General features: G+C 40.3%; 1 protein-coding gene across 1 annotated transcript in view; it reads left to right on the forward strand.

The window, feature by feature from the left end:
• Positions 1–19,946, forward strand: part of LOC136886318 (clavesin-2) — a 37,651-nt gene extending 17,705 nt beyond the window's left edge. The window contains exons 3-7 of the mRNA XM_067159051.2: positions 5,073–5,232; positions 6,705–6,963; positions 7,044–7,154; positions 15,758–15,854; positions 19,792–19,946. Of these exons, the coding sequence (XP_067015152.2) occupies positions 5,073–5,232; positions 6,705–6,963; positions 7,044–7,154; positions 15,758–15,854; positions 19,792–19,946 (782 nt within the window). The remainder of the gene's footprint in view (positions 1–5,072; positions 5,233–6,704; positions 6,964–7,043; positions 7,155–15,757; positions 15,855–19,791) is intronic.
• Positions 19,947–20,560: the final 614 nt, after the last annotated feature.

A 20,560-nucleotide genomic window follows, 5' to 3' on the forward strand; every position in this document is an offset into this window, starting at 1 on the left:
TTTTTTGTTAATGATGATGTAAACTTCAAATTCTGGCAAAAGCTGTTGAGATGTTTCAAAATTGCTTTATTGACTGTCAAAGCTTCCTCCATGAACAGATTAGGAGCCTTTATGGTTACATAGGGGCATGTTTATAATAGCCCAGACAGGTTTTGTAACCAATTGTAACGAGAGATAGAGCTGAGCGTGTGTTGGTAAACACGGATCTCATGGCTCCAAAACATCAGAGACTGGACTTGCATCAACTACACCGAACAATTCTTCAAGTTAGCTAAAGAAAGGGATGCTTTTTCCGGGGTGAACAATGTCTGGGGGACCAGATATAGCACTTCAGAATGACATATTTTGTTCTTGATAGAACATCGTCAGATTCTATCAAATCACACTGGAGAATATTTACAAATTTATAATCATTTTTGCTAATTGAAATCCTTAATACTTGATATTTGGAACTTATCTTAATGAAGTGCTCACTTCTCTTATGAAAAATCTATGCTGGAGTGGAAAGAAGTTTAGACTTCATTAATATAAGTTCCAAATATCAAGTATTTAAGAATTTAAATTAACATAAATGTTCATAAATTTCTAAATAATTTCCAGTGTGATTTGATAGAATCTGATGATGTTGTTTTAAGAACAAAACATACTGTTCTACTTTTAATTTATTTATTTATTTATTTATTTATTTATTTATTTATTTATTTATTTATTTATTTATTTATTCAGGTATAATTCTGTTATATGTTTTCTTTTTACTGATAGTTTATAAATTATTTATTCAAAAATACTTTCAACAGACTGAAGAATGTAACAGTTTTAAAAAATAATTAAAAAGTGCCATCAAAAGGCAAGCTGGAGAAGACCTGAAATGTAGATGGAGTTGAAACGTAGGGGATTCCCTTAAAAATAAGGAAGCACGGAACACTTCAGTGCATCTCTTTTTCTTCACTTCTTCAAGTATATAATAATAATAATAATAATAATAATAATAATAATAATAATAATAATAATAATAATAATAATCGTATGGCCTCAGCTGCCGAGTGCAGACATTTCAATTTGACGCCATCTGGCTGTATGCTCGTCAATTTTGACGTTCCGTTTTTCTCTAGGCCCACTAGATGGCAGATTGAGTAAACCGAAACTCTCTTGGGCATCTGTGGCTGAGATTTAATGAATTTTGTTGGGTAAACACCAAATGTGTGACCAAGGATCTTTTACATGCCGTCATCGTACAACATGGAGTGTCGAATGGACTTTTTTCCACCCTTCAAAAATCCGACTACCTCTGCTGGGTTTGAACCCGCTATCTTGAGATCCGGAGGCCGACACTTCTTAAATACAACTTGGACACCAGCGCAAAGATTAATATATCAGTTGGAAAAATGTATTCTTTGTAAAATGGTCTCAAACCATGGAAAAGCGTTAATTTCTGGTGTAATGTGATGAAATAGTGCGATGCAAATAACATCAATCTATTTCAGGAGCTGGCAATATTTGCATCTAATATTTCCATGCTCAAATGCAGAATTTGCGAGAATTTTTAGTCAGTAGAACATTATGAAAACTAAACCCAAAAATAGAATGATACTCAAAGTGATAAATTTGCTTTTATCAATTTGTGCAGAACTGAAAAGAAACAGACAATGCAACCATATGAGTTATCAAACAAAGTTTTAAGAATAGGGACTTTGAAAGCATATTGGATATCTGTTTCTACTCCTGCTTCTTTTCCATGCCTTCTATCGCCAAGTGCTAGAAAAAGACGTCAGTAATCCTGGACAATTCGATAAGTTTCTGTTGAAATTTATTTTCAATCATTTTAACCTATGAACTGCAAAATATAGTATTTTTGCAACACAACAAAGCTTAAGGAGGGGGGGCATGGCTAGTCTTTTCTGGTGGTTTTCAAGCATCTGTTTCAGGGGTAATTCTATTCCACTGTTGGCAACACTGGGTAGAACCCATTCCCAATGATGTGGAAGCAGTAGAATCCGTACAACAGTGCCTGTTCTCTGGATGGTATAAATGGAGTGCTCTATTGCCTGCAGAACTTCGGGATCAGTTTGGTAGTGAATGCCACAAAGCAGTTCATTAATTTTCAATATGATATCAAAATTACAGGGTTTAGGTCCAGGCAATGTGGCAAACGATAGAGCACTTCCCAGCTGAATGTCCTAATCACCGACACAAGCATGACATTACCGAGGAATGGCAGCCACATGCTGTCACCAGTCCAGAAAGGCCCACCCTGTGAAACTTCTGTAGAGCAATGCCAAATTCACATATCTCACAAAGACCTTTGTGACACACTTGCGCTGTACGGCCGCACGCACATTTAATTTTAATCCAGCTGTGCAGTTCCTGTTGGATACTAACTGTTTGACCGGTCTCTCACAGACAGAGCATTGGATAAATGAGCTCATGTACTGCAAAATTAGTTGGGTAGCATTCTACCATGTGTATATGAGGGGTACCCTCCCCCCCTCAAAAAAAAAAAATATATATATATATATATATTTTTTTTTTAAAGCTATATGTATTTTCAAATTTTTTACAAAACAACCTTATCCCCTTCAAAATACTCTCCTTTACAACTAATACATTTGTTCCACCAGTGCTTCCACTGTTCAAAATATTTTTTGTAGTCATCTTTAGAAGTGGCTGACAGCTCCTCCCTCGTTTTCCCTGACCTCTTCAATGTTGTCAAATCGGTGTGCTTTCATGCCACTTTTCATGCATGGAAATAAGAAAAAGTTGCACGGAGCCAGGTCAAGTGTGGGGCAGCAGAACCATGCTACTTTTAGCCAAAAACTGTCTAACACAGATGGCTGCGTGTGTAGGTGCATTGTCGTGGTAGACGAACCAGTCTCCTGTCTTCCAAAAATCAGGTCTTTTTTGACAAACACCATTGCAAAATCTTCTTAAAACTTCCCAATAAAAGATTTGCATGTTGTTCACTTAAACTTGCCATCATAAAAATGAAACAAGAATAAAACAGCTATAGCAAAAACAATCACTGCAGATGAACAGAACAAGCCAGGTCGACAACACAGGGGGCACTGAACTGGCAATGAGTTGCGCCTAGCGGCAGAGATGTATACTACACAAGCTTCGCCCACGGCAATGTTATTCCGGTTATTTTTGGGTACCCCTCCTATATGAGAAACACTCGTTCTGTTTCTTGGTGTACATCAACAGTGTTGTCACTAATAAAGAAACAGTCCTCATAGTTGACATTTAAGGACCAGATTCTGTGACAAGTTCTGGAAAAGTTTTAGTGTATTGGTATCAGAGTTGAAAATTCTAACATTGATAGTTCTGCTGTACAAAGAATGTGATCAACATTTATCTTTTCTATGTTGTAGTTCAGGTCATCGGTCCATAGATGAGTTTGTTGCAGCTGTCCATGCCACCACATCCTGTGCAATCTTTCAGTTTCAACAGAACTACTGCATCTTACATCTATCCATTTGTTTGTTGTATTTATGCCTCTACAAACTACACTTCCTCTTAAAAACTGACTAAGTCCTGTGTGTCTCAATATGTGTCCTATCATTCTAACTCACCATCTCGATTCAGTACAGCTTTATTTGTGATCCAATCTACTCATCTTGCCTTCTGCATTCTTCTGTAACACCACATCTCGATGCTTCTATTCTCTTTCTTTCTGCACTAGTAACTGTACATGTTTTATTTCGTAGAGAGCCACTCAGCACATAAAAGTCTTCAAAAAAATCTCTCTCTAATATGAATACTGTATGCATATTTGAGGTGAGCAGATTTATTGACATAAATATGTCTTAGAGCTGGAGGTCATTCTAAAATTTATGTAACGAAATAGTGTCATGTAAAAAAAATTTGTGTCATGATGTTACCTTGAGAGCTGCATACACCGTAGACCTGTGTGTCATCACCATCCATTATCAACACTTCACATCACAACCTGCATGGTTGCTAAGTAACATCACATCTCACATTTTATTGACAGATATGTTTATGATGATTTGATTTTCCTAAACGTAAATTTAATAAATGTTTAGGTTTTTTTCTTTAGAAAGGCCTTTCTTGCTTGTGCTAGTCTATATTCTTTGTCCTCCTTACTTCTACCAACATTGGTTATTCTACTCTCCAAGTAATAATATTCATTTATGTCCTTCATGCCGTTTCAGCCAACTAAGGACCACATAATTTCAACTGTCTCCTCCCCTTGGCTTTAACATTTGCCCAGTATTCCCACATTCATTGCCGGTATTGTTCCTTTCTTTCTTTCTTTCTTTCTTTCTTTCTTTCTTTCTTTCTTCGGTCCATGGGTTCCCTGTTTTCAACTTCAGCTTTTCTTGAAAACTCTTGTGGTCTTGAAGTTTCTTCATAAGTGGGTTGCGCTTCAGAATATCAACATGGGTGATGCCTACCTCTTATAGATCTTCTTCTACCTCGCTCAAGCAGGTCCCTTTTGTCTTATCATGGAAGCAGGAGAAGATACACTTGGTTAACTTTGAAGGGGTCATTCTTGTCACGTGATCATAAAAAGCAATCCTTTTCTTCTGCATCGTATCAGTTATTTTTCCTACTTGGAAATAGAGCTCGTGGTTGTGCAGTCATCTATATTCACCTTTGTCATTGATGAGGCCCAAGATTTTTGTCACAATCATCTTTCTTTCTTTCTTTGATCACAAGTTTCTCAGTAAGGCTTCTTTTGTTCATTGCAAGGCACTCCACTGCCTAGAGGGCCTCCAGACGAATGACTGTGTGTTAGTGTCTGAACTTGGCGTTCAAGGATATTGATCTTTTGTTGTATGCACTCTTGGTTAGATGGTATGCCATTTCCATTTTTATTCATGTGTAACATGAAGGCTTCTTTCTCAGACACTTTGGGTTAATCCACTTACCTGCTTGATTTTTCCCTGTTCCACATTTAGCTCTTTTGCTGCCTGCTTTACATTTGTTATAAACTGAGTTTTCTCAAAGGATATCTTCAGACCTGCTTTCAACTATGTCCTTTAACACTTTTATTTTTTTAAATACAAACAAGCAGTTTCTGAGATAAATGATCCTTGTCTGTACCACAGATGATCAATTAGCAATGATCTTCCTGAGGGGCTGTAAACACAACCTGGAGCGCACCAAACAGAAGCTCGACGTGTACTTCAGTGTGCGCGGAGCTGTGCCTGAACTGTTCAGCAAGAGGGACCCTCTCAGCAAGGATATACAGCAGGCTATGGAAGTCATGTATGTATTACTCAAATTAAACTTAATTATTTTTAATAACACAGTGCAGGCAAAGAAAGCAAAAAAAAAAAAAATCACAACAGAAGACTTCAAAAATACATCAAACAAGAATTAGTTCACTTACGACAAACTGAGGTGAAAATCAATTGAAATTTAGATAATGCCATAGCAGCAGCTTCAGCAGATACATGGTGGAAACTACTACTATATAGGGTGAATTACCTAAAACTACATTTCCAAAACAAGATGTGCAATTGACGTGTTGTTTTCACATAATGAAATTAAAGTTGAACCTGAGTTGTACGTATATCAAGTGAAGATTAAACTTTACATATATATAAGAATATCCTTCTCCAATACCAGGCATCAATATGCTTCCTATCTCGCTTGCTTATGGTCTAGCTTTTACAACCATACGCAGCTATGGGAAAGACTAATGTCTTAACAATTCTGACTTTAGTATGCAAAGATATACGAATATCTGAGCACTTGAACTTATACAAGCTGTCTGCATGTCGACTTCTGCATTCTGTTTTTCTCTACCAGATCATCTCGTACCACATCGTCATCGGATGTTATCAGGGCAATCTGATTCTTGTTCCCAGCAACTCTCCTTCCTTCAGTTTTACCTTGTAAGATATGCTGAAGGAGTCTATACTTATCATTTCGAATGATATGTCCAAAGTACTCTAGTTTCGTCTTTTTGATATTGTGCATCACCTCTAGCTGTTTGTTCAAGTGTTGGAGTACTTCAGTGTCACGTATTCTAACAATCCATGATATTCTGAGCAGGCTTCAGTAGCACCACATCTCAAAGGATCAAAGTCTTTTGGTGGTATTTTCTGTTGGGGTTCAAGTCTCAGCACCATAAAGAAAGACACAGAATACATAATAGCAACATAAACAGAGATGGAGATTAATATTGAAGTCCCTGTCACAGAGGATTTTACTTTCTTGAATGTGGTCCTTGCTGTTCAATCTGAACCCTAACATGTGTGATTTCATTGGCTTGCAGTAGTAGTGATATGGTCTCCATCACCACTGTGTAAGACTGCAAAATTAAATATCTTTGGTACTGATTACAGTTTAATGATTGATTATGAAACTATGATAGAGAGTAGCAGAATTAAGGTAAAAGAACTAGTAAGGAAATTAAATGAAAGTACGATAAGATTGTATCTGATATAAAAGAACAAGTGGCAAAAATAATTCGGTAGAAGTATATACGTTTAGTCATATTTTCTATTCTTTGGGTAGTACTTTGCTACTTTTAATAGCATATTTGGGCAATTTTTAGGTCCCTATTAATAACCTACCTCTAATCCCATAACCCCTCAGTACAGCTAACATCTTTTCCCTTTGTACTTTGTCACATGCCTTGTCTAGATCTGCAAAACATAACTGTCTACTTCTCCCGTAACATTTTCCAATTACTTGACGCATGTTGATATTTTAACATCACATATTTCTAGGCATGCATATCCCTTGCCACAGCTGACACCTGATGGTTCAAGAGTGACAGTTCACCACATCACAACAGACGACGTGGCTCTCTTCAACCTGCAGGCCATCCTGCGAACACAGCTCATGCTGGGGGATGTGCGGATACAGGAGGAGTCTCCCATCTCTGGCGATATCTTCCTCTTCGATCTCAGCCATTTCAGAGCAGGTCATTGTACCACCCTCACAGCCTCATTACCACTTCTCAGAGAAGCTCTCAGTTGCGTTCAGGTCAGTAAAGAAGATGAAGGGATGAATGGCTTTTATAATAAACATTCTTTAGTTGTCATTTTATGCATCAATCATTTCAGGAGGCATATCCTCAGAGGCTCAAGCAAATTCACATCATCCATGCACAGCCCTTCATTGATAAGCTGGTCAACCTGTTCAAGGCCTTCATGAAAGAGAAGATGAGGAATAGGGTGAGTCTCTGATTGTTTAAAAGCTACCATTTTTCCATATTTAAAAAAATGAACTCTTCAGTCTATAAAGACATTAATCATGATGCCCTATCTTTTTGTAAACAGGTAAATCATGGAAGTTGAAGTGTAGCGATATAGTTATAACATATTTTGTGACATATTCGTAATAAAAATATTACAAGTTATAAGTAACATACAGTTTCAAATACAGGGTCTTTATTTATGCTTGGCAGGGACTTTCTCGCTCGACCTTGGCCGCCAGTGACGGTTCAGTTGCAGCTACAGCGCGTGCGTATGTACGGCAGAATACGGTGCTCAAAATCATTATCATGCATTTTACTCACCATGTTTACAGTTTATGCTGAAAATGTTCCCCATGCGCTGCCAAACATAATCGGTTCTTCAGCACTGATGGATGCAATTGCAGCTCTTATATTGTCTTTAAGTTCATCTAGTGTGTGAGGGTTGTTCCTATAAACTACATTTTTTAACATTCCCCGCAAATAAAAATCACATGCCGTTAAATCTGGGCTATGAGGGAGCCACAGATTTTTACTTGCGATCCTCATACCAAACATGCTTTAGTAAGGAGATAACGACCTTTACGTCTATTTTTATTGTTTACTGAACCTGTACATTTGAATCTCTTGGCCAGTTGTTTTATTGTCCGATTGACAGGAATGGGTCTCCCTGGAAATTTCGCTCGAAACTTTTGTCTTGTCCTAGCGCATGATTTTCTGCACTTAATGTAAGTATTGTGTAGATATACGCGTTCACATAATGAATATTACACATACATTACAGCACTATACACAATCACAATAAAACACTATACAATACGACATACAGTACGCAGTAGCTTCACTGAACATCCTACTATCTCGGAGCTCAGCTCTCAGCAACTGCAGAAATGCCGGAAACCGCATGCGCCAGCAGCCGGTAGCGACCTGTCATCGGAGGCCAAGTTCGAGCGATAAAGTCCCTGCCAAGCATAAATAAAGACCCTGTACCTAGGGAGTGAATCAATGCAGATTACATGGCTGGATGTGGAGATAAGCGAGAGAATATTAATAATAATAATAATCATCATCATCATCATCAGCAATGTATGGCCTCAGCTAGTATCTGCAGACATTTTAATTTGATGCCATATGGCTGTTTGCTTTTCAATGTCGACATTCCATTTTACTCTAGGCCTGCTAGATGGCAGACAGTGTAAACCAAAACTCTCTTAGGTGTCTGCGACTGAGATTTAATGAATTCTCTTGGGTAAACACCAAATATGTCACCAGAGACCTTTTACATGCCGACATCATTGAATGGACTTCTTTACGCACTTCAAAAAATTGACTACTGAACCCACTATCTTAGGATCTGGAGGCCGACACTCTACCACTAATCCACAGAGGCAGCAAGAGGATGCAACAGGGCAATACCAGAGTGTAAGAAACCGTGTCTGGAATAAGGAAGTGTAAAGAGATAATGTACAGAATGTTTTATGCACCCATATTGATCTATGCGGTTGAGACCTGAACAATGACAAGGAGGGGAGGGGAGAGTAGAATTCAGGCCAACAAAATGAAATACCTAAGAAGAACGATAGGAAAGACAGACTGAGAAACAAAGATGTGAGAAAGGAGGCTGGAATGGAAAGCCTGAATGAGAGAATTGATAGGAGTAAACTAAGATGGTTTGGACATGTAAAGAGAATGGAGGAGGAAAGAATACCAAAACTGATGATCAAGATGAAGTTCAATGGAACAAGAGCAAGAGGGAAACCTAGAACAAGGTGTATTGATTAAATATAGAGTGCAAGAAGAAGAAGAAGAAGAAGAAGAAGAAGAAGAAGAAGAAGAAGAAGAAGAAGAAGAAGAAGAAGAAGAAGAAGAAGAAGAAGAAGAAGAAGAAGAAACCTGGCCTGGGACAAAATGATGGAAGAAGAGAGGAAGGTGGAGAAATGCCATAAATACCCCAACCCAGCAGGATCTGTATAAGGGGAGAGGAGGCCAGTAAGTTTGATATGCATTGTATGTAAGCTTTGGGAAGGGATTCTTTCTGATTAAATTAGACATGTTTGTGAAATTCATAGCTGGTTCGGTAGAAGGCAGTTCGGTTTTAGGTAAGGTTATTCCACTGAAGTTCAACTTGTAGGATTCCAGCAAGATATAGCAGATACCTTGGATTCAGGAGGTCAATTGGACTGTATCGCGATTGACCTGTCTAAAGCATTTGATAGGGTGGATCATGGGAGAATGAGTGCAACTGGACTAGATGAAAGAGTGACTGAATGAGTTGCTAAGTTTCTAGAATATAGAACTCAGAGAATTAGAGTAGGCGAAGCTTTATCTGACCCTGTAATAATTAAGAGGGGAATTCCTCACGGCAGTATTATTGGACCTTTATGTTTTCTTATATATATAAATGAGATGAGTAAAGAAGTGGAATCAGAGATAAGGCTTTTTGCAGATAATGTTATTCTGTATAGTAATAAATAAGTTACAAGATTGTGAGCAACTGCAACATGACCTCGATAATGTTGTGAGTGGACAGCAGGCACAAATAGGAAAAGTCCTCTCTGTTTTAATTACAGCATTGATGGGGTGAAAGTTCCTTATGGGGATCATTGCAAGTATCTAGGTGTTAATATAAGCAAAGATCTTCATTGGGGTAATCACATAAATGCGATTGTAAATAAAGGGTACAGATCTCTGCACATGGTTAAGAGGGTGTTTAGGGCTTGTAGTAAGGATTTGAAGGAGAGGGCATATATGTCTAGTTAGACCCCAACTAGAGTATGGTTCCAGTGTATGGGACCTTCACCAGGATTACTTGATTCATGAAGCGGAAAAAAATCCAAAGAAAAGCAGTTCGATTTGTTCCGGGTGATTTCCGACAAAAGAGTAGCATTACAGAAATGTTGCAAAGTTTGGGATGAAAAGACTTAGGAGAAAGAAGACGAGCTGCTCGACTAAGTGGTATGTGATACAGATGTTGATTCCCATAGGGAACCTGAAATATTTGTCCCAAATGAGTAAATTTACAATACCAATATAAATGGTCCATTTTGAACGTTATACATTTCCCAGCTAACTCATTCCTGGTTGCCAGCATTTAGCCCCAGTATGCTAAGTTGGGCTCATCTGTTGGTAAATAGCACACCCACCAAGATGAATGGCTAGTGCATATCGTGGAGGCCACTGCTTAGGCTATTTAGAGCCACCGGCAGTGCCAATGCACTATGAGAGACTGTCTCATTACCAAAACTTGATGCCTGCCTGGCCATCAGATTATATAGTTGTTAATTCCCATAGGGAATCTGAAATATTTGCCCCGAGTGAGTAAATTTACACTAACTGACAGAGCAAATGCAACACCAAGAAGGAGTGGTCAGAACTTTATGCCAATTGCAGGGTAGACTGACGTCACTGAGGTATGCTCATGATGTGAAATGCGCCGCTGTGCTGCGCACGTAGCGAACAATAAATGGGACACAGCGTTGGCGAATGGCCCACTTCGTACCGTGATTTCTCAGCCGACAGTCATTGTAGAACGTGTTGTCGTGTGCCACAGGACACGTGTATAGCTAAGAATGCCAGGAGGCCATCAACGGAGGCATTTCCAGCAGACAGACGACTTTACGAGGGGTATGGTGATCGGGCTGAGAAGGGCAGGTTGGTCGCTTCGTCAAATCGCAGCTGATACCCATAGGGATGTGTCCACGGTGCAGCGCCTGTGGCGAAGATGGTTGGCGCAGGGACATGTGGCACGTGCGAGGGGTCCAGGTGCAGCCCGAGTGACGTCAGCACGCGAGGATCGGCGCATCCGCCGCCAAGCGGTGGCAGCCCCGCACGCCACGTCAACCGCCATTCTTCAGCATGTGCAAGACACCCTGGCTGTTCCAATATCGACCAGAACAATTTCCCGTCGATTGGTTGAAGGAGGCCTGCACTCCCGGCGTCCGCTCAGAAGACTACCATTGACTCCACAGCATAGACGTGCACGCCTGGCATGGTGCCGGGCTAGAGCGACTTGGATGAGGGAATGGCGGAACGTCGTGTTCTCCGATGAGTCACGCTTCTGTTCTGTCAGTGATAGTCACCGCAGACGAGCGTGGCGTCGGCGTGGAGAAAGGTCAAATCCGGCAGTAACTGTGGAGCGCCCTACCGCTAGACAACGCGACATCATGGTTTGGGGCGCTATTGCGTATGATTCCACGTCACCTCTAGTGCGTATTCAAGGCACGTTAAATGCCCACCGCTACGTGCAGCATGTGCTGCGGCCGGTGGCACTCCCGTACCTTCAGGGGCTGCCCAATGCTCTGTTTCAGCAGGATAATGCCCGCCCACACACTGCTCGCATCTCCCAACAGGCTCTACGAGGTGTACAGATGCTTCCGTGGCCAGCGTACTCTCCGGATCTCTCACCAATCGAACACGTGTGGGATCTCATTGGACGCCGTTTGCAAACTCTGCCCCAGCCTCGTACGGACAACCAACTGTGGCAAATGGTTGACAGAGAATGGAGAACCATCCCTCAGGACACCATCCGCACTCTTATTGACTCTGTACCTCGACGTGTTTCTGCGTGCATCGCCGCTCGCGGTGGTCCTACATCCTACTGAGTCGATGCCGTGCGCATTGTATAACCTGCATATCGGTTTGAAATAAACATCAATTATTCATCCGTGCTGTCTCTGTTTTTTCCCCAACATTCATCCCTTTCGAACCACTCCTCCTTGGTGTTGCATTGTCACTGTCAGTCAGTGTATAATACCAATATAAATGGTCCGTTATGGGACATTACAAATGTCCAAGACTTGGGAGAAAGAAGGTGAGCTGCTCAACTAAGACATAACGATGTTGTAAAAAAAGACAACATACATACATACATACATTATCATTATAGACTGTTATGCCTTTCAGCGTTCAGTCTGCAAGCCTCTGAGAATTTACTAAACATCGCCACAATCCTCGATTTGCAACTAGTGTTGTGGCCTCATTTAGTTCTATACCTCTTATCCTTAAATCGTTAGAAACAGAGTCTAACCATCGTCGTCTTGGTCTCCCTCTACTTCTCTTACCCACCATAACAGAGTCCATTATTCTCCTAGGTAACCTATCCTCCTCCATTCATCTCACATGACCCCACCACCAAAGTCGGTTTATGCGTACAGCTTCATCCATCGAGTTCATTCCAAAATTAGCCTTTTTTCTCTCCTCATTCCGAGTTCCCTCCTGCCATTGTTCCCACCTGTTTGTACCAGCAATCATTCTTGCTACTTTCATGTCTGTTACTTCTAACTTATGAATAAGATATCCTGAGTCCACCCAGCTTTCGCTCCCGTAAAGCAAAGTTGGTCTGAAAACAGACCGATATAAAGATAGTTTCGTCTGGGAGCTGACTTCCTTCTTACAGAATACTGCTGATCGCAACTGTGAGCTCACTGCATTAGCTTTACTACACCTTGATTCAATCTCACTTACTATATTACCATCCTGGGAAAACACACAACCTAAATACTTGAAATTATCGACCTGTTCTAGCTTTGTATCACCAATCTGACATTCAATTCTGTTGGATTTCTTACCTACTGACATCAATTTAGTCTTCGAGAGGCTAATTTTCATACCATACTCATTGCACCTATTTTCAAGTTCCAAGATGTTAGACTGCAGGCTTTCGGCACAGTCTGCCATTAAGACCAAGTCGTCAGCATAGGCCAGGCTGCTTACTACATTTCCACCTAACTGAATCCCTCCCTGCCATTTTATACCTTTCAGCATATGATCCATGTAAACTACAAACAGCAAAGGTGAAAGATTACAGCCTTGTCTAACTCCTGTAAGTACCCTGAACCAAGAACTCATTCTACCATCAATTCTCACTGAAGCCCAATTGTCAACATAAATGCCTTTGATTGATTTTAATAATCTACCTTTAATTCCATAGTCCCCCAGTATAGCGAACATCTTTTCCCTCGGTACCCTGTCATATGCTTTCTCTAGATCTACGAAACATAAACACAACTACCTATTCCTCTCGTAGCATTTTTCAATTACCTGGCGCATACTGAAAATCTGATCCTGACAGCCTCTCTGTGGTCTGAAACCACACTGGTTTTCATCCAACTTCCTCTCAACGACTGATCGCACCCTCCCTTCCAAGATGCCTGTGAATACTTTGCCTGGTATACTAATCAATGAGATACCTCGATAGTTGTTGCAATCCTTCCTGTTCCCTTGCTTATAGATAGGTGCAATTACTGCGTTTGTCCAATCTGAAGGTACCTTACCAACACTCCACGCTAATTTGACTACTCTATGAAGCCATTTCATCCCTGCCTTCCCACTATACTTCACCATTTCAGGTCTAATTTTATCTATTCCTGCTGCCTTATGACAGTGAAGTTTATTTACTATCCTTTCCACTTCCTCAAGCATAATTTCACCAACATCATTTTCCTCCTCCCCATGAGCTTGGCTGTTTGCAACACCACCATGATGATTTCCTTTTACATTGAGAAGATGTTCAAAATATTCCCTCCACCTCTCCAGTGATTCCCTAGGATCTATTATGAGTTCACCTGAATTACTCAAAACACTGTTCATTTCCTTTTTCCCTCCCTTCCTAAGATTCTTTATTACTGTCCAGAAAGGTTTCCCTGCTGCTTGACCTAGCCTTTCCAGGTTATTACCAAAATCTTCCCATGACTTCTTTTTGGATTCAACAACTATTTGTTTCGCTCTGTTTCTTTCATCTACGTACCAATCCCTGTCTGCCTCGGCCCTTGTTTGGAGCCATTTCTGATAGGCCTTCTTTTTACGTTTACAGGCTGTTCTCACTTCATCATTCCACCAAGATGTTTGCCTTTTCCCATCTTTACACACAGTTGTTCCTAGGCATTCCCTTGCTGTTTCTACTACAGCATCCCTGTATGCCACCCATTCACTTTCTATATCCTGAACCTGCTTACTGTCTACTGTTCGAAACTTCTCGCTAATCATATCCATGTACTTCTGTCTAATTTCCTCATCCTGGAGATTTTCTACCCTTATTCGTTTGCAGACAGATTTCACTTTTTCTACCCTAGGCCTAGAGATACTTAGTTCACTACAGATCAGATAGTGGTCTGTATCATCAAAAAATCCCCGAAAAACTCGTACATTCCTAAAAGATTTCCTGAATTCAAAGTCTGTTAAGATATAGTCTATTATGGATCTGGTACCCCTAGCCTCCCATGTGTAGCAGTGAATAGCCTTATGCTTGAAGAATGTATTCGTAACAGCTAAACCCATACTAGCACAGTAGTCCAGCAAACGCTTTCCATTCCCATTAGCTTCCATATCTTCCCCACATTTACCAATCACCCTTTCGTATCCTTCAGTTCTATTCCCAACTCTCGCACTGAAATCGCCCATTAGCACTATTCTATCCCTGCTGTTGACCCTGACCTCGATGTCACTCAATGCTTCATAAAACTTGTCAACTTCATCCTCATCTGCACCCTCACATGGTGAATACATGGACACAATTCTTGTCCTAATTCCTCCCACTGACAAATCTAGTCACATCATTCACTCATTTACGTGCCTAACCGAAACTATGTTGCGTGCAATGGTATTCCTGATAAAGAGCCCTACCCCAGACTCTGCCCCTCCCTTTCTAACACCCGTCAAGTACACTTTATAATCTCCTATCTCTTCCTCCTTATCTCCCCTTACCTGAATATCACTTACTCCTAGCATATCCAGATGCATCCTCTTTGCTGACTCAGCCAGTTCTACCTTCTTTCTTCCATAAGCCCCATTAATATTGATAGCTCCCCATCGAATTCCATTTCGTTCGCCAAGTTGTTTCCAAGGAGTCCCTCGCCTGTCAAATGGGAGTGGGACTCCGTTACTCCCATAGGTCCGAGGCCTGCTTAAAGTGCTCTGAGCTCGGTAAATTCATGAAGCAGGATGCTACCCTACTTGCACATAGTCCAAGTGAGGATCTCTCCTCTAACGGGTTATGGACCACTGGTGAATTGTATGGTCCTAGCCGCCTGAGCACAAAGAGGGCCACGATTCAGAATATGTCCAAGATGCCCACTCCCATTCCATAGCAACTGGTATCCCGACTCTCAGGACCACTTACTAGGCCACTCAGCCGTTGCCCATGGTTCACAAACTAGGACGTGACTACAGTAACCCACAAACATGAACCATAAAAAGACAACATTAATTTTATTTACAGAGACAGATATGTTATTGTTATGATATACTGTAATACTTTTATGTGCAGCCACTCAAAAAAAAAAGGAATGAGTGCATGGCATTGAAGACCCTTGTAGAGACACTTTTCTCAGAAACAACTTAACCTATTGATATAATGCTTGTTGTGGGTATCCACAGCATCCACCTACAAGAGAGGTGAATTATACATTGATAATAATTAAAATTAAGTCTGATAAAATACTAAATGTAAGAATCATATTCTTTTCTCGGGCATTCTGCATTAATCACATGATCAATTTGGAAACTTCACTGTTCTGAGAAATGCAGTTATGCAATACTAAAAATATGTTTGAAAAAAATATCCAACTAATATTTTTCTTTTATCAGTTCTATGTTCACTCCAGTGTGAAGTCGCTGCATCAGTACATTCCTGCCGATATCCTGCCCGTAAAATATGGAGGGGACTGCGATAAGGATCTACAAGGTGAGTTTCCTTCACTGAACATTGAGAGAGGAAAGGTTGAATATTACATCATCTCCCTAGGGCTAGCAAATGTACACTTTTCGCATGGTGGTGATGGTAATTATTGTTTTACCGAGCTCGATAGCTGCCGTCGCTAAAGATCGGCCAGTATCCAGTAATCGGGAGATTGTGGGTTTGATCCCCACTGTCGGCAGCCCTGAAGATGGTTTTCCAGGGTTTCCCATTTTAACACCAGGCAAATGCCGGGGCTGTACCTTAATTAAGGCCAAGGCCGCTTCCTTCCAATTCCTAGGCCTTTCCTATACCTATACCACCGACTACTTCTAAATACATGCTCGAGACCTGCTGTTTACTGTATTGAAACTTGCCATAGTATATCACAAGTTGGGATATATAACATAACGAAATTTCATCATGACAAAGGCCCACATCAATAAGACGTACACTAGTTTCAAAATGTCCTCGAAGATTACCCTACGCAACTAAAATCAACATTACTTAGAAGGATCTGCACAGAAGACAGAAGAATGGAATCCATATAACATAAATTGAAAATTTTAACAAGTGTCTACCTATACGTACAATTTTAATGTGTTGAAACTTTTTAAATGTTATATATTGTGACCTGTGTGTTTTTAATGTGTTTTACATACTCATGCTCTATTTATAACTTTTTAACCTGACCACTGATATTTTAATTATATGCTATTATTCCATCCCCCATTAGACATCCGGATGCCTAATACAATAACAACTTGTGTATAGTCTAATGGCTAAAACAAAACATGTACTAGCTGATGATGGCCGTTAAAGAGCCGAAACCGGTACTAGCTTAATCTATTAAAATAAATTTTGTATTGAATGGTGGAAAAACACATTTCTTATCTATACTTTCCTATCCCATCGTCGCCGTAAGACATATCTGTGTCGGTGCGACGTAAAGCAAATAGCAAAAAAACAAATAGAAAAATTATTGTTTTAAGAGGAAGTACAACTGTGCCACCACTCTCTATTAACACTAATCACTATGATTTCCCACTTTCACACCTGGTAAATGCTGGGGCTGACCCTAAATTGAGGCCACGCCCATTACCTTCCACCACCAAAAACCTTTGATGTGTTAGTGCGATGTTTAACCATTAATCAACTCGACACCTCATGGCCTACTTTCAATCAGTGATCCCACTACAAGGCTACCTCGGACAGTCTGGTCAAGGTTAAACAGGATTCGATGTGGTACTGGTCGAAGTGGTGCATCTCTATATCAGTGGGGTTGGATAAATTCTCCCCCATGTCCAATGTGATTGCAGTTTTTAATTGCAAACCATCAAGCATATTGTGCAGGAGTGCCCTCTACGTGCATATCCCAGCTCCTAGGATGAACTCCACTCAGCAACTCCAGAAGGAATTAGATGGATAGCAGACCTTTCTATCCATATTTGAAAAGTGGTCCTAATGCTGTAAATTATATATATGTAACAATATAATTTAATGTAATTCTCATTGCCTTGTAAGCATCATAAGCTAAATAATAAGTGCGATGTTAAAGCATTAATGTAAAATTGATCTTTCAAAGAATCTTATTTTTTTGTTTTTTTTTGTTTGCAATCTGCTTTTCGTCGCACCGACACAGATAGGTCTTATAGCGACGATAGGACAGGAAAGGGCTGGGAGTGGAAAGGAAGCAGCCGTGGCCTTAATTAAGGTACAGCCCTAGTATATGCCTGGTGTGAACATGGTAAACCATCTTCAGGGCTGACGACAGTGGGGCGAACAGGTTTTGATGATGATGCTTGTTGTTTTAAGGGGCCTAACATCTAGGTCATCGGCCCCTGATGGTACGAAATGAAATGACAAATTAAAAGTTTCAAATCATCCACTGACCAAAATAAAAAAATGGCATGAAAAATGAATGGATGGATATGAATTTAAAACAATCAGTGGGTCCTACCCAAAAACTACCATAAAAAATAGTATTACTGACCAAGAGACCACTTCTAAAGCACAATCCTGAATCGAGAATGTTTGTTGTCTAAAGAGGTCAAAAATACAGATCAATAATAATGGTACTTATGACTAGTAAAGGAGAACCATGGTATTTGTCTTGTTGGGGTACTAATCAAAAGTAGCGTAGACTCACGGTGTTTCACACATGATGGTACTACTCACAAGTATTGGACGTTGTTCAGGTAACGCAGACCTATGGTGTTTCTCACATAATGGTGCCACACATAGGCAACGCAAATCGATGGTGTTCCTCACCTGGGTGTACTAATCACGAGCGCCGGTATTCCCGTGGTGGTCCTCACATAGTGGGTACTAAGCACAGGCAATGCAAACCCACGGTGCCGCTCATATAGTGGTACTAATCACACGGCAACGACCAGACCTGTGGTGTTGCCTCACAAGGGTACGACTCACGGGTACTGGAAACCCACTGCATGTTAAATATTCATGTTTAATGTTCTCAATTGACTTACTTGACTTAATTCCTGTTGTTCCTTGTGGAACATAGGGCATCAACAAAGCATCTCCATCTGATCCTGTTGCCAGCCAACCTCTTCACCTCTCTCCAGGTCTTGCCTTCTTCCATTGCCTCCATGTGTACAGATCTTCGCCACGTTTGTTTGGGCCTTTCTCTCCTCCTTTTACCCTGCAGGTTGCAATCCAGTGCCTCTCTCCCAATGGTTTCATTCCCTTTCCTCAACGTATGCCCTATCCATTTCCATTTCCGCCGCTTTATCTGTATGGCCATCTCGGTTTCACCCATCCTTCTCCATAGTTCATGATTGGAGATTACTTCTGGCCAGTAGATGTTTAAAATATTCCTTAAACATCGGTTGACAAAGGTCTGCAACTTGGAGGTAATCACTTTAGTCACCTTCCAGGTCTCGGACCCATACAGTAGAACAGCCTTGACATTACTTCGGAAAATGCGAAGTTTGGTCCTGATAGATATTTTGTTGTTCTTCCATACCGGATAGAGCCGAACAAAGGCACCATTTGCTTTTTGTATACGTTGAGAAACATCCTGTACTGCTCCTCCATCTTTGGTAACTACACTGCCCAAATAGGTGAAACTATCCACATCCTCTATAGGTTCATCACTGAAGACAAATGGGTCTAGCTTGTTGGTGTTCATCCTTAGGGCCTTGGTCTTCTTTGAGTTAATTGTTAGTCCCACCTTTTTTCCTTCTTTTACCAAGTCTTCAATCTTTGATTGCATTTCACCATGTGCCTCAGACAGGAGACACACATCGTCAGCAAAGTCTAATTCTTCTAACCTATTAGCCAATCCCCACTGGATACCGCGTTTCACATTTCGCGTTACATTCCGCATTACCGCATCAATCACCACCAGGAACATGGTTGGCGAGAGGATACAACCTTGACGTACTACTGAAAATGTTCTCAATTATACTTTTGTTTTTTGTTACTATATTTGTATATTTCAAGGGCATAGAGCTGCTTTACATTAAATATTAAATATATTTGTCCATAAAGTTTTAATCTTTGCTTTCTAATATCTGCTGCCAACCTGGACAGTTTCTCTGTTGCTTTACAGGATTTCAGTCTATATCAGTCTTCAGGCATTTCTGGACCAAGAGGTTTCCTCATGTTCTTTCGTTTTTCCTTCAGAATATTCTCTAGGTCCCTCTTTCTATTGAATTCCAGCGTTTTTGCTCACATATAGAACTTCAGGTTTGATATCAGTATTGTAGTGCCTGATCTTTGCCTTTTTTTGTTGTTGTAAATATCGCATGTTCTCCAGTACGCTCTCTTGACTTTCTGTGCTTCGTTTTCTAACCCTATTGGTTCTACAAATACACCAAGGTACAGTATCTGAAGTGTGTAATCCATTTTATCTGTCCATATTTTGTATTTATTTTCTGAAACTATTTAATAGGTGATTATGATAGAAAAATCTTGTTTATAGCTGAATGGTGCAAGAAGCTCGAGAGTTACAGAAGCTGGTTTGCAGAACAGGAACACGTGAGGACAGACGAGAGCCGGCGACCCATCAAGAGCTTCTCGAGCAACAGAGACATGTTCGGATGTGAAGGTTCCTTCAGGAAACTTTCTATAGACTGACACTTTCGGCCAAACAAAACAGAATTTCTATGAACATTTTAAAGGATATTATAATCCCTTACATCAGTATACTAGTGTAAATTATGCAGAGAAGTGTTTTTGGGAGAACAACAGGTACTTGGATTGGATTTTAAATGACATTCACTTTCGTTGTATATAATTTGATCATAAACTTCTCGAACATCTGCAGAGTATGTGAATAATTTATCCAATTTATTTGAGTAAACCAAGATTTTATCTCAGGCTGACAGCAGCTTCAATCCAAGTATCTTATTGGTACTAGCAAAAAGCTATTTTGCTGTTAATATTATTGTACTGAAAATAAAATATTTCTTGTGTTATTCATATTATTGAAAATCACTGAATTATAATGAAAGGATTTATGTATTTGACTGTAGGAAATACTGCCTTCCTATTTGAAAACTTAATTGAAAGAAACACAGCACAATGAAGTACACGCAGTGCTGTCAACCCAGGAATATTTTCTCCATTAAATCACAGTATAATATATACAGTCGCGAAGCTCTGATGATATTTTTCATGCGAGGCGACTACAGCGCTCCAAGCGGCGAGGTAGAGGCAACTTGCTAGCAGACATCAGGGTACAAATTACC

This window comes from Anabrus simplex, chromosome X (genome assembly GCF_040414725.1).
Source record: "Anabrus simplex isolate iqAnaSimp1 chromosome X, ASM4041472v1, whole genome shotgun sequence".
Classification (NCBI taxonomy): domain Eukaryota; kingdom Metazoa; phylum Arthropoda; class Insecta; order Orthoptera; family Tettigoniidae; genus Anabrus; species Anabrus simplex.